General features: G+C 41.1%; 1 protein-coding gene across 8 annotated transcripts in view; it reads left to right on the plus strand.

The window, feature by feature from the left end:
* ARHGAP26 (Rho GTPase activating protein 26) overlaps positions 1 to 15,057 on the plus strand; it is a 491,973-nt gene that overhangs the window by 390,012 nt on the left and 86,904 nt on the right. For all 8 annotated transcript variants that reach the window (XM_028493332.2, XM_028493329.2, XM_028493328.2 and 5 more), the window contains one exon: positions 12,293 to 12,431. In XM_028493332.2, the coding sequence (XP_028349133.1) occupies positions 12,293 to 12,431 (139 nt within the window). The remainder of the gene's footprint in view (positions 1 to 12,292; positions 12,432 to 15,057) is intronic.

The raw sequence follows: 15,057 nt of genomic DNA on the forward strand, positions 1-15,057 counted from the left end.
ACAGACCAGATAGATTTAATTGATATTTATAGGACATTCCATCCCAAAACAGCAGATTACACTTTCTTCTCAAGTGTGCATGGAACATTTTCCAGGATAGATGACATCTTGGGTCACAAATCAAGCCCCAGTAAATTTAAGAAAATTGAAATCATATCAAGCATCTTTTCTGACCACAACGCTATAAGAGTAGATATCAATTACAGGAAAAATCCTGTAAAAAATAGAAACACATAGAGGCTAAACAATACGTTACTGAATAACCAAGAGATCGCTGAATAAATCAAGGAGGAAATCGAAAAATACCTAGAGACAAATGACAATGAAAACACGATGATCCAAAACATATTGGATGCAGCAAAAGCAGCTCTAAGAGGGAAGTTTTTAGCAATACAAGCCTATCTCAAGAAACAAGAAAAATCTCAAATAAACAATCTAACCTTACCCCTAAAGGAACTAGAGGAAGAAGAATGAACAAAACCCAAAGTTAGCAGAAGGAAAGAAATCATAAAGATCAGAGCAGAAATAAATGAAATAGAAACAAAGAAAACAATAGCAAGGGACAAAGATACAAAGGATCATACTATATACAACTCTATGCCAATACAATGGACAACTTGGAAGAAATGGAGAAATTCTTAGAAAGGTATAACCTTCCAAGACAAGCAGGAAGAAATTGAAAAATACCTAGAGACAAATGACAATGAAAACACGATGATCCAAAACATACTGGATGCAGCAAAAGCAGCTCTAAGAGGGAAGTTTATAGCAATACAAGAATTTCCAACAAACAAAAGTCCAGTAGCAGATGGCTTCACAGGTGAATTCTATCAAACATTTAGAGAAGAGCTAATAATACCCACCCTTCTCAAACTCTTCTGAAAAGTTGCAGAGGAAGGAACACTCCCAAGCTCATTCTGTGAGGCCACCATCACCCTGATACCAAAACCAGACAAACTGCCTCAACATAATAAAGGCCATATGTGACAAACCCAGCAAATACCATTCTCAATGGTGAAAAACTGAAAGCATTTCCTCTAAGATCAGGAACAAGACAAGGATGTCCACTCTCACCACTATTATTCAACATAGTCTTCGAAGTTCTAGCCATGGCAATCGGAGAAGAAAAAGAAATAAAAGGAATACAAATTGGAAAAGAAGAAGTAAAACTGTCACTGTTTGCAGATGACATGGTACTCTGCATAGAGAATCCTAAAGAAGCCACCAGAAAACTACTAGAGCTGATCGATGAATTTGGTAAAGTTGCAGGATACAAAATTAATGCACAGAAATCTCTTGCATTCCTATACACTAATGATGAAAAATCTGAAAGAGAAATTAAGCAAACACTCCCATTTACCATTGCAACAAAAAGAATAAAATGCCTAGGAATAAACCTACCTAGGGAGACAAAAGACCTGTATGCAGAAAACTGCAAGACACTGATGAAAGAAATTAAAGATGATACCAGCAGATGGAGAGACATACCATGTTCTTGGACTGGAAGAATCAGTAATGTGAAAATGACTATACTACCCATAGCAATCTACAGATTCAATGCAATCCCTATCAAATTACCAATGGCATTTTTTGCAAAACTAGAACAAAAAATCTTAAAATGTGTATGGAGACACAAAAGACCCCGAATAGCCAAAGGAATCTTGAGGCAAAAAAGCAGAGCTGGAGGAATCAGACTCCCTGACTTCAGACTATACTACAAAGCTACCGTAATCAAGACAATATGCTACTGGCACAAAAACAGAAAAGTAGATCAATGGAACAAGAGAGAAAGCTCAGAGATAAACCCACGCACCTGTGGTCAGCTAATCTATGACAAAGGAGGCAAGGATATACAACTGAGAAAACACAGTCTCTTCAATAATTGTGCTGGGAAAACTGGACAGCTACATGTAAAAGAATGAAATTAGAACACTCCCTAACACCATACACAAAAATAAACTCAAAATGGATTAGAGACCTAAATGTAAGACCGGACACTTATAAAACTCTTAGAGGGAAACATAGGAAGAGCAGTCTTTGACATAAATCACAGCACGATATTTTTTGATTCACCTCCTAAAGTAATGGAAATAAAAGCAAAAATAAACAAATGGGACCTAATGAAACTTCAAAGCTTTTGCACAGCAAAGGAAACCATAAACAAGACGAAAAAACAACCCTCAGAATGGGAGAAAGTATTTGCAAAACCTCACACCTGTTAGAATGGGCATCATCAGCAAATCTACAAACAGCAAATGCTGGAGAGGTTTTGGAGAAAAGGGAGCCCTCTCGCACTGTTGGTGGGAATGTAAATTGATACAGCGACTATGGAGAGCATTATGGAGGTTCCTTAAAGAAGTAAAAATAGAATTACCATATGACCCAGCAATCCCACTACTGGGCATATACCCAGAGAAAACCATAATTCAAAAAGACACATGCACTGCAATGTTCATTGCAGCACTATTTACAATAGCCAGGTCATGGAAGCACCCTAAATGCCCATTGACAGATGAATGGATAAAGAAGATGTGGTACATATATACAATTAAATATCATTCAGCCATAAAAATGAATGAATTTGGGTCATTTGTAGAGATGTGGATGCATCTAGAGACTGTCATACAGAGTGAAGTAATTCAGAAAGAGAAAAACAAATATCATATATTAACACATATATGTGGAAACTAGAAAAATGGTACAGCTGTACCAGTTTGCAGGGCAGAAATTGAGACACAGATGTAGAGAACAAACATATGTACACCAAGGGGGGAAAGCGGCGGGGTGGTGGTGGTGGTGGTGTGATGAATTGGGCGATTGGGATTGACATGTATACACTGATGTGAATAAAATTGATGACTAATGAGAACCTGCTGTGTAAGAAAATAAATAAAATTCAAGAATTCAAAAAAAGAGGGAGACAGAAGCTTTGTTTAGAAAAAGAAGAAAAAAGACAGCACCTGTTTGTTTAGAAACACCCCCTGCTGATCATCTCTTGTCCCAGAGAACCCACCTGTTTCTCGTTCGTGGGAGCCTTAGTGATGTGTTTCTCAAAGACATTCAGTTTGGTCAAAGTAAGTATGCTAACCACATACTTACCCTGTTGTGATGCTTCAGAAACTTGGTCCTTCACCTCCTGCACAGTCCTGGGGAGGGGAGCAATGTTTGGACCAATTTGTACAAAATATATATCCCAAAATAAGTGAAGGCAGAGAGGAAAAAGCCAGAAGGTATGGATTATGCATGGGGGCTCCTGATAATTGTTCTTTTTCCATGTTGTTAATACATACTGATTTATTTACTCAGTTGAAGGTAATGGGCCTTTTTAATGTACACAGTCTAGCAGTAATAATAATAATGATAGTAATAGTTAACTTTTACTTACAGCTTATTGTCCGCAAGGCATTGTGCTAAGCAGCCTTATATTCATCATATCACTTATTTTTCACAGCAACACTATAAGGTCAGTATTTTTAGCTCTATTTTACAAATTTTGAACCTAGAGTCCAGAGAGTTGAAAAAACAGCTTTTTAGGAGAGGAACTGGGGTTGAACTTAGGACTCCTTTCATAACCCAAGCTATTAAATCTATTCCTGTTAATCTCTAGTGACTGCATTTATTGAGCACCTACTCTTGACCTAAGATAAATGAGACAGGACCTTTTTTTTCCAAGGCTTTCCTCTTTTCTCAGGATATAACTAACCATAATATAGTGTGCTAAGTGACATCCAGTAAGATGAATAAAGTGTATGGTACCATTGAGGAGAAATAATTTAATTCTGCTTGTACCTGGCTCTGAGAGATAAATAGACAATTTCTAGGCAGAGCAAGAGTGGAGATGGGGGGACAGCCTTCCAGAGGAACATTAATCAGTTAATCAACATCAATCAACTCGTGTGTATTAAAATGAAATGGTTGTGAAAGAATTTTGGGTTATGTTAGCAAGTGGTCAGAGATGATGCCAGAGATTGGATTGAGCCTATCTGTCAAGGGTCTTGAAAGCTATGGGAAAAGGTTGGCATTTACTTCTGAAAAATGGGAGCTCTCAGGGGATTCCAAGTAGAGAGGTAAAATGATTGTATCAGCACTTGAGAAAGACATCCCTGGAAGGTGAACCAGATTGTACTCTGGTTGCTGATATCAGAATCCCTCATTAAATAAAAACAAAACCATAGAGTTTACCACACTGTAGTAAACTTGTGGCTATATATTTTAAAAGTCTTGCTCAGATACTGTAACCTTTGACCTACAGCCTTTACTTGTTATAGGGTAGAGTAGGATCCTAATGGCTTTTATTTGGGTCTTTTTGCCAGACTTCCTAAAGGGAAATAGTAGCTCATGGCATCATTTCCCATCAACAGCTCCATACCCTGGACTCGACTTGGATTATCTGAAAGCTAAAGAACAGACTTGAGAGTCTGGCTCTTTTTATCTGTAGTCAGATTTCAGAGTTAAAAGTTAAGAGGGCAAAGACTTTTGCTCTTTCTCTGTTTGTTTTAAGGTAATAATTATTTTAAGTTACCATTTCTATATGCACAGAATCTTTACCCAGCTCACACCCTGAGCCTTAAAACATCAATTAGCCCAATACTTGGGGTTATAGTGGAAGTTATCAATATTTATATGCATCTAGTTAAGATTTCAAAATACTGAACGCTGTCATTGTTCAAGATACCGAAAAGCCCAGAAATTCTGCAATTTCTTACAAGGTTTTCCTTTTATTTCTCTTTTTAAAGGTTAGCTTGCCAATGACTTTGAAAAATTTAAATGTCTAGGAAAAACAATCCTGTCAAGAATCAAACTGCCACCTTTTCATAGATTTGGTTAAACATGAAATCTCAGATTATGTGTATGTCTTAACATCTTCCTGTTAAGTTCCAACATGTAATAGTAGGATTGTTTTGAACCGTCCACGATGTTTCTTTTGTCTGTGGCATTCAAAAGGGTTTCTGCACATGAAGCAGGACATGGGTGTGCACATGTGCCCATGCACCATGTGCTTTTATCAGTATTGTTCCTTTTAATGGCTATTGATGTTTTACAAAATAAGTTATCATGATTCTTTTTCTAGTCCATCAGTAGGCTTTGGAAGAGGTAGGAGTGGTGATCTTTGAGTTGTTAATTCTTAGAAATGCCCAAAGATCAGTGCCCCTTTTTAATACGTTAACTTTTAATCTTATATGTCAAGGAGAAGAGCGAGCAACCATCGATGTCCTTGCTTAACAGCTACTGTAAGCAGCAAGTCCTAAGCAAACTTGCGTTCCTGTTAAAATGGTAGTGTTTTTCAAGGTTGTCTTGCTTTGAGTTGATTTGGGCCCACCAAACTGCCTGATCTGCTTTCACGAAGATGTTGGTGGCTTTGGAATCCATTGTATCAGTGTTAGGGTTTGTACACAAAATGTGCATCAATTAATAGACTGCAATTGATTTGAACAGTTTCTGGCAACTGACAAGTGTTGGGCAGTTGTATTTCATTTCCTTGTTATTTCAAGCGGCTGTTGATATGCAAAATTGATGATGATGGTGATGTTGATGATGATGATGAAGAAGAAGAAGAAGAATGCTTGCACACTTAACTCCTGTTACTGTGGCCTGCTTGGGAAGCTAATCTTGTGCCTCATGACCATGGCTTTTTTCATCTGTTCGTTGATGTATTGTTGTTGTTGTTACCTTTGCTTACATTGGTTTCTGAGTATATTCTTTTTGGTCCTGTCCATGTTAGGTTTAGAAATAAGCTAGATTTACTTATATGCTCAGCTGGAATGCTTCTGTCACAGGCTTTTCTTCTATTTGCAGTGTCAAGTGCTGTGCAAACAGTTCTTCGTTAGTGTCATAAGGTTGTGGATCTGAACATCTGTATTCTGCAGCCCCCCCACCCCCAGCCAATAAAGCCCCAGATAAACCAATCATTGTTTGAGCTCCTTTAATGGTTCTCAAATAAGGGTGGCGTTTTGTTATGTTTTAATCTATTCCTCTCTGTCAGCAAAGATAACAGGAAATAGAATCTTTCTGGAGATAAGGAAAATCACAGCATCCCATGGATTACCCAGGTTGACTATATATACTGCCAGTTACTAAATGGAATTGTTTTCTTTTGATGGACTTTTAATAAAACTACTCAAACTACTTTCCAAAATGTCATTCCCTGGGCTAAAATGCTGATATCAACAGGACATCAGACTTCCAACTCTCCTTAAAAAAAACCTCTCTGTGGCTGTAGCCTCTGAATTTGGCTTCTTAATTGGTATATTAAATGAGCCCTGCAAAGACTTGCCTGGCTTTCCAGCAGAAAGGTGCTGGGTTTATGGCTTCTCGTGCCCTGAGCAGTCCTGTTCTACAGCCTGTGGACAGAAAGAGTGGGCAGCGTGTGAGCCATACTCCGTAGGCCTAGTCCTCCACCTCCAAAGCAGATACTCCTCAGATTAACCAAGCCCATAACTTGTTATTATTTTTTGTTACTTGAAACCCTGATACATTTATGTTTTAGGAAAATGCTTAGTCTCTTCTCTTATAGAAGACTTTCTCTTTTGCCTTGTAATCACAGGCCTCTGTCATTGATTTATTGTCTCAGAGCTACTTTACAGTTACAGACCAGGAACGCTTTATCATGACCTAATTTTCCTCCCATAAAAATCACAGCACGTAATAAAGAGTACACCACACATGTTACGGGAAGGCTTCTAATCCTTGTAAATTGCAGGAGCATGTTACAGATGGGATTGGAAAAGGTATAAAAATGTGTATGTGACATGGCTAAGAATAAATTCCACAAGTGTCAGTGATCTCCAATGTCAAGATGGGCCCGAGGGGGGCCAGTGAAATTTGAATTTTGTAGACAATGCAAGGGGAAAAGAACAGCAAATTCTAATGTTGTAAGCAGTTGAGATTGATGTTATACAAAGAGCAGTAATTAAATTTGCACTTATAAATTAAATTCTCATGTCCTGACTGCAGATAATTCATTGCTGAGTCTCCAGTTATTTCCCTTCTTATACTTTTTTATTGAATGCAATCATGTCTTTTGAACACTGAGTGTCAAACAGTGTTAGGTGCTTCAGTCCTCGCCTCAGTCCCGGGAGTTTTTACAGATGTGGCAGCTAAAGATCAGAGTTATATAACTTGCTCAAAGTCACAGAGCTAGTGAGTGACTAAAATCAGATCCATCAGGCTCCAGAACTTATGATCTTTGCATTTTGTCCTCTGTCTCTCAAATTACTGACATGTATAAAGGCCACAGGTGATTAAGACCCAGACAGTCCAGCTAAGCTGTCTTAAGTCCCAGTCCAGCAGTACTCATTTAGGTGACCTTGAACAAATCAGTTAGTCTCAATGAGTATCAGTTTCCTCACCTACAAGATGACAAGAATAATAGTAGAGTAAAATCCTGAGATAATCCATGTAAATAACAGCATGATAAACACTCAATAAACTTTGGATATTTTTATTGTCACTTATACCACCACTACCTCCTGCCCACTCTGTCAGGTTCTGTGCTCAGCATTTAATATGCATTAGCTTTTCAGTATCCCTGCAAGACAGGTGTTAGATCCCCATTTACACAAGGGAAACAGTCTCAGAGGGGTTAAGGCTCTTGCCCGAGTTGAACCCAAGTCTGTATAGCTCCAACACCTATTTGCTTTCTACCCATATAATGACTGTAAATTCCTTTCCTATATATATATATATATTTTTTTCTTTTTGGATGGTGTTTAGGTTTATTTTTTAATTAATTTTTATTGGAGTATAGTTGATTTACAATGTTGTGTTAGTTTCTGCTGTATAGCAAAATGAATCAGTTATACATATATTAGATTCTTTTCCCATATAGGTCATTACAGAGTATTGAGCAGAGTTCCCCATGCTATAAGGTAGGTTCTTATTAGTTATCTATTTTATATATAGTAGTGCGTCTATGTCAATCCCAATCTCCCAGTTTATCCCTCCCTCCCTTTCCCCCTTGATAACCATAGGCTTGTTTTCTACATCTGTGACTCTATTTCTGTTTTATAAATAAGTTCATTTGTACCTTTTTTTTAGATTCCACATATAGGTGACATCCGTGACATGGCATTGATGCCAATGTCTCTGACAGTGAAGTCAGTGTTAGCTGTAGGTCCTGCCCACTGAACAGCTGTATGTGACGGCAGAGGCCCAGCCACCCCTGACCACTCTGCCACACAGCTTCAGGAGAAACAGCAGCTTGGTATTTACAGGTCTGCTAATTCCACTTACAGGAAGCTTGAAATTGGGGATACTTGGGAGCGTTATCCATAATCATATTTTTATTTTACAATCTTACTTCCCCGGTAGCTTCCAGAAGGCTTACAGCCTTCCTTGTAACTTTTATTTCTAAGGCATTCCTGACTAAGTCAGAATTCGTTTGTAAGTTTGAACAGAATTAATGGGGCACTTGGGGCACAGAATAAATCCCCCCCTTTTGTGTTAAGTTGGAAAGTCTCTGTGAAATGAGTAGATTATTCCAGCCACAAGGTAGAGCTCCATAAATTCATTGCTCAGAGATTACATGAGCTCATGCTTCCATTGTTCATCAGAGGCCTTTGTACATTGATTCTTCTCAACAGAATGAAGGAAACTTCACGGGATTCTCTTGAAGTCATCCCTTCCAAACAAAATAGGAGTGGAACCACCAGCAAAACTGTGAATCATTTGGATTCTCATCAGAATTCAACTCAAGCTTTTTTCACAGACACATCTTTTGGCCTGGCTGAGAAGGTGGCCAGACAGTGAGCAGCCTTTTAACAACTTGCATGTATTCAAGTTTCAGAGTTAAAGGAACAAAAGTAATTTGGGGAATGATTGCCCAGACGCCTTAGTGAAAGTCTGTGTCTTCTATTCTGACTTGGTCTGATTTGTAGAGGTGCCCTTGTGCCTGGGAAAACCATCTGTAATAATAGTGGTGATAGTCCCGTGTCTGGCACTCCACATTTCGCAGCAGGCCCCACTTGCACATTAGTGCATTTGATCTCAAGAATAGCCCTGTCAGAGTTCTTCAAAAGCCTGGGCCTGGCTCACACTGAGACCCAGAGAGCTGGCCTTCAGGACTATAGCTCTGGCCCATGGTGAAAATCTCCAGCTCCTAGAACTGATTCTAGTATGCTCCAGTAGCTTTCCTTTTAGAGAAAACAGCCAATGAGCAGAATGTAATTCTCATGTGTTTCCGTGTCTCCTCCCGTTTGCCTGTGTATAAACCCTGTTTTGGAAGCAATTTTCCACGCATCTGTCTAAATCCATGGTCCTTCCTCACGACTCACTCTTCTTTGTTTCTCCAGCATCTACTACAGTTTTTAGGAAAGAAGAAATGCTCACATTTCTGGTGACAGTTGAAATGAAAATGCATATGCATTATCTTTCTTCACATTGTGGTTGAGTGAGGATCTCATTCTCAGTAGCTCTTTAGGAGAAGAGACAAACTAACACAACATTGTAAAGAAACTATACTCCAATAAAAAGTATTTAAAAAAATAAGAGAAAAGAAACGAAAAAGGAAAAGAAAAGGAAAAGAGGGACAAAATTTGGAGGCCAGACATAAGGAGGTGGGGACCTATCAGTGTGTCTGAATTCATTTTCAGATGTTTTTTAGCTCGGATTGCCGAACATGCTGTACTTAAGGCCAGAGGCAGAAGGGTGCTAAGGGATATCATTATTTGTTGAAATCTGTACTTGTGGGCACTGGCTTCTGTAGTGTAGATTAGCTGGAGAAGATGAACTGAATGCTGAGGACTGCTGCAGAGGGTGGGGAGTGGAGATGTTAGAAACTGCAGCCCTAGGGTCCCATCCCAGCCCCTCTCCTGCTAAGCCATCTCCTGCTAAGCCGTGTGGCATTTGGAAATCTCTCCTTGTGGAATGGTCTTCCTGCTTAGTACCTTTGACTTAGAGATAAGTCATGTAAAGTACCTTGCACAGTGGCTGGCAGGGGCAAACACTCCTATATAAGAGCAAGTGCCAGTGGTAATGGTGCACGGGGTGTCACTTAGGAGCAGCCCTGGCTCAGCATTGTTGGAGGACAGAACAAAGGGGGAGAGAGCTTCTGAGGAGCTTAGTGGTCCTTGAGCTCAGCAACAACCATAATGTCTCTTTTCTTCCCTTGGAGATGCTCAGAAGGAGCCCGGCGACATGTGTAACACTGGTACTTATTTTTAGGGGTTCCAACTCCTCTGGAAGCCAGAAGGTTTTTGTTGTTTTTGTTTTAGGTCCCCCTTCTCTCCTTACCTCCTCTCCCCAATTGAACTCAGCTTTGTAGTGATTCAATTTATTTTGTTGAAAATTCAGTCCCCTAGGGAAAATATGATAATGCTGTTTTCAGACAGCTGTGTTTGGGAGCAAGACTGACTGAACCAGCTGGCTGGCATCATTGGAGCCCAAGGACCTGCCAAGTCATGGAGAGCAGCTGTTTTGGCTGAAATTCTTATCATTCTTATGACTTTGCTTCCTATATCTCAGCTTCTGAGTTCTGCTTTTAAATGCACACACAAAGGAGAGAAAGCCATGAGAAAGACTCTGATGTGTCTAGGGCCACCCATAGGTGAGGGGAGTGGAGGTGCCACCACTGTGCTCTCATTACTCATGATTGTTGGGAAAGAGAAAATCCAGAAGGAGGCCAGCTCCAGAGAGTAAGAGATGATAATGAGTGGATCAATAAATATTGATATCTTAATACAGTGGGTGTGTTATGCAACAAGGAAGAATCAGGTGTGAAGATTTTCTTCATGAAGGGGGAAATGTTACAATATAATGTTAGAGAAAACATATAGGATACAAAACTGTATAAAGAATAGAATTCCAATTATGGAGAAGTGTGTTTTAACATTAAATGAGATAACTCATACAAAGCACTTGACGTGGTAGATACTCAGTAAATCACAGCTCCTAGATGCAAATTCTCTAACCACAGGAGACATGTTGACCTCAAGCACTGTTGTACCCAGAGTGCCTGGTATAAAGGAGATGCTGAAAAGATCTTTCTAGATTGAATGAATTAGTGTTGTTGTTATTATAATGCATTTTAAAAGGAATTGAGAAAAAAGGGACATAGGTTTCTATGTTATCATCTGTAAGTGTATCTATAATTGTGGCAGCTTAACCTCTCTGCCTCAGTCCTTCATTATAAATGGTGAGGACAGTACTTGAAGTTCAAGGTCACTCAGAACTGAGTGAGCTACATGGAAAATACATGCAGTGACTGGTCCCTAGGGAGCCAACCTTGCATGGCAGTGACTGTAATCATGGTAAGCGCCATGTAAGTGGTAGCTATTATAATAATTCTGTCGTACTTGGATCTGTAGGAAAAAAGACGAGCATTGTCATGATTTTTATCTGTCATTTTCTTCTCAATTTTTACCATGGCCTTTTTTTTTTTTTTTTTTTTTGCAGTGAAAGCTTAAAAGAAAAAACCTCATATGAAAATAAAACTCAAATGCTAACAGTGGTTACCTCTAAATAGTGGAATTGGGAGAATTTTTCTATTTTCTTCTTGATGCTTTTCTACATTTTCCAAACTGTTTGTAGTATGTATGTTACTTCTATCATCAAGATTTGGGGGAAGCAATCTTTTTTCCCTTTTTTAAATAAGAAAAAGAATGCTCAGCATCAAAGATAACACAAAGCTGCTGAACTAGACGCTCCATCTGGGGATGATTGAGGACTAGAAGATGCTGCCCTGTTCTGGGCTTCTTTGGGGGGATGTTATTTAAATACATGTTTCACAGCCTCAGAAAGTTGTGAAGCAGTTGTTAAGAACTGGGAAACAGAACCAATGAGGAAAAGTAAAGTAGTTTTAGTTCATCCGTTCTGGACAGAGGTGGTCAAAAAACTTTAAGCCCTCTTCGCAGACAATGGCTAATATTTAGCACAGCAGCTTTCCATTGGCTCCGGAGAGAACAACAAAAAGCAGATCTGTGGAAATGATAGCAGAAGGGGTGAGAAGTGGAAGTGAATGGTTCCCGAACCTTGGGATGCGCTTCCAAAGGAGGATGTTTCGTGCCAGTTCCTAGAGATGTTTAAAATAGAGGGAAGAGATATGGGAACATATGTATATGTATAACTGATTCACTTTGTTGTAAAGCAGAAACTAACACACCATTGTAAAGCAATTATACTCCAATAAAGATGTTTAAAAAAAAAATAGAGTCCTGAGCAAATCCTGGTGGTCTTTTTCAGTCTTTTTCTTGCTGATTCTTAGACTCCATCAAGCTTTTCGGTCATACTTGTCTGGACCTGTGCTATCTCCCCAGTTCACAGTAGCGTGTAACCACTTTTTGAAACTATTTTGCAGATATTTAACACTGTGCCTGACGCGCCCCTCACCAATGCCCAGCTGCACCTGTCTCGGAAGAAGAGCAGTGACTCCAAGCCCCCATCCTGCAGCGAGAGGCCCCTGACGCTCTTCCACACCATGCAGTCACCAGAGAAACGTGAGTTCCACTACTCAGGGCCAACGTGGTCCCCGGAGTACATCCAGGCCTCCTCCCAGCTGCCCGGGGTGCTCACCTCCAGCCTTTCTGTGTGCGTTGCTGCCTTTTGTGTCCTTGAGGACACTGTATCGGCCATTGTACCCTCCCGGGTTCCGTGGCTGAGTAACCTCGACAGGACAGGAAGCAGGGGTGCTGAGGATGAAAGGGAGGGCCGCGCTGCCCAGGATCCTCTTTCCCAATCCCCTGTGGGCAGACAGCTGAGCCCCTTTTCCTCCAGCTGCACAATCAGATCTAAGCTTAGGCGTCACTTCTTCGGCCCGTCTTTTGTTAGCGGCTCCCCTAGAACCAGTTTCCCTTCCTTTTCTCGGATTGTACCTCAGTGCTTATTCGTGCGAGTCACACGCCCCACTGGAATGGGGCTCTCTCTGCACAGGGACCTTGTTTGGCTTGCTCGTCCTTCCCCTCCACCTCTCCTGGGCCTGACACACAGTGGATGCTTAGTAAATGTGTAGAATTAATTCATGGATTAATAGGAGAGCATTGCCCTCCTTGTTGCAAGTAGCAGAGTGTTCTCACCACAACTGTATCGAATCTTGTTTTCACCTCTGGATTTCTGAGTTCTTTGCAGCAGTTGGGTTACTAGGCCCTCAAATCTCCAGTCTGGTTTCAGCCTTTGTAATGAGGGAGTCCAGTGGTAGAGGGTGGGAGTCGAGGGTCCCAGCTGTGCCCGAAGGCAGGCAGCCCTGGGTCCCTGTGCCGGCAACAGCATTCAGGCAAGCCTTCTACCTTCTCTCAGCCTCAGTTTACTTGTCTGTAAAGTAGGGATAATAGGGCCTACCTCACAGGGAAGTGGTGCAGATACAATGAACTTAGGCAGCTAGGCAGCTGGCACAGGCCTAGACATGGCAAGGGCCATCGACTGAGAGCTGCTACTACTGTTGTTAGTTCCTGTTTAATCACACGCAGACACCAAGGAGTATAAAAACGTGACCTCGTCTGTAAGGAGCTCACATTTGAGTAAAGGAAGTAGACAAGTGAATAGGTAATGGTAAGTCGGCAGGATAACTGCTCTTAGATGTGTGCATTCAGGGAGCCAGGAGAACGCGGTGGTTGAAAGCACTCATGGGCACCAGGCGCCTGGGTGAGAGTCCTCCTCGGCTGCTCTCTGGCTGTGTGACGTGGGCCAGTAATCTGCCATTGCATGGCCTCAGTCTCCTCTTCTGGAAAACAGGGATAACAGTTTCCTTATAGGCTTGTTGTGAGGAATAAAGCACTTCAAATGGTTCTCAGTAAATGCTGGCAGGTGTGGCAGTGGTACTATTATTATATACGTTTATTTTTATATAGTTATATAAATATGATATTTATTGTATACATTATATATATATATATATATAATATTCTCTCTGAGTTACAGTAAAGGCACAAATCAGAAAAATGACCCACTTTGCTTTGAAGAGGAAAGAGACTCCATATCTGGATTGGCATCTCTTTCTTTGTTACAGAAAATGTTTTTTATCCCTTTGTCGTTCAGAAGTAATGGCTTTCCTTATCATTACTCCTGAACACAAATCTTCCCCACCCTCGGAGGATCACTGCTTTTAAAGAGGTCGTCGTATCCCATAATATGGCTGCACATTGGTGCAACCACTGAGGTTGTTTCAGATATGTTGCTTTTATGAGTAAATCCACTATAATCATCCTCATAGCTAAATCTGTTCATATTCATGATTATTTCTTTATGATCAATTCCTGGAAGAATTTCTGGATCAGCAGATATGCACAGTTTTAGGGCTTTGACCCGTACTGGGATTGGCTTCCCATAGAACAATAGCCTGTGTCCCCCTTAGGTATCTGACTGGGGTCGTTCTTGCTGTGGTCTGTAACGGAGAACACTTGGTACAGGCCTGGCCTCACCCACATCTGCCACAAACACAGCATCGAGCTGTGGGGTGAGATGCTTCTCATATTTCCACGACAGCCACGGTCACCTAAGGTTTTGTACTAAGCAATGTACAGTGCAGATCAGGACAGATCAGACGATATTGGTAAATTCCTCTAAGCTTGAAATAGTGCCGAGTTTATGGTTAGATGGAAACAGAGGCAGCTCTGGATCAGGTCTTAAAGCATATTCTGGGAGCATGTAAGGAAGAAGATGGCGATTAGGAGAAAATCAATTAGATCCATGCCCAATATTAATTTTATCACACGAGGCAGCAGGTGAACGTTAAGGATGTGTGAAAGCAGACGTGCCTAAGCTGCAGATCAAGCCATCCCTGTCTGCACACAGGGGACAGAAGGATGGGAGACGGGAAGACAGTGAAGCACTACATCTTCCCTCTGAACACGAGGAGACGCTCCCTGGAAACGGGGCTGGAGTCTCCATATGCGCAGATATTTGTGGGGTGCTCAACTTTCCTCCCTTTCTCTGGAGAAACATTTTCATTGAAAAGCACATAGGGGGCTTCCCTGGTGGCGCAGTGGTTGCGCGTCTGCCTGCCGATGCAGGGGAACCGGGTTCGCGCCCTGGTATGGGAGGATCCCACATGCCGCGGAGCGGCTGGGCCCGTGAGCCATGGCCGCTGAGCCTGCGAGTCCGGAGCCTGTGCTCCGCAACGGGAAAGGC

This window comes from Physeter macrocephalus, chromosome 8 (genome assembly GCF_002837175.3).
Source record: "Physeter macrocephalus isolate SW-GA chromosome 8, ASM283717v5, whole genome shotgun sequence".
In the NCBI taxonomy this organism is placed as follows: domain Eukaryota; kingdom Metazoa; phylum Chordata; class Mammalia; order Artiodactyla; family Physeteridae; genus Physeter; species Physeter macrocephalus.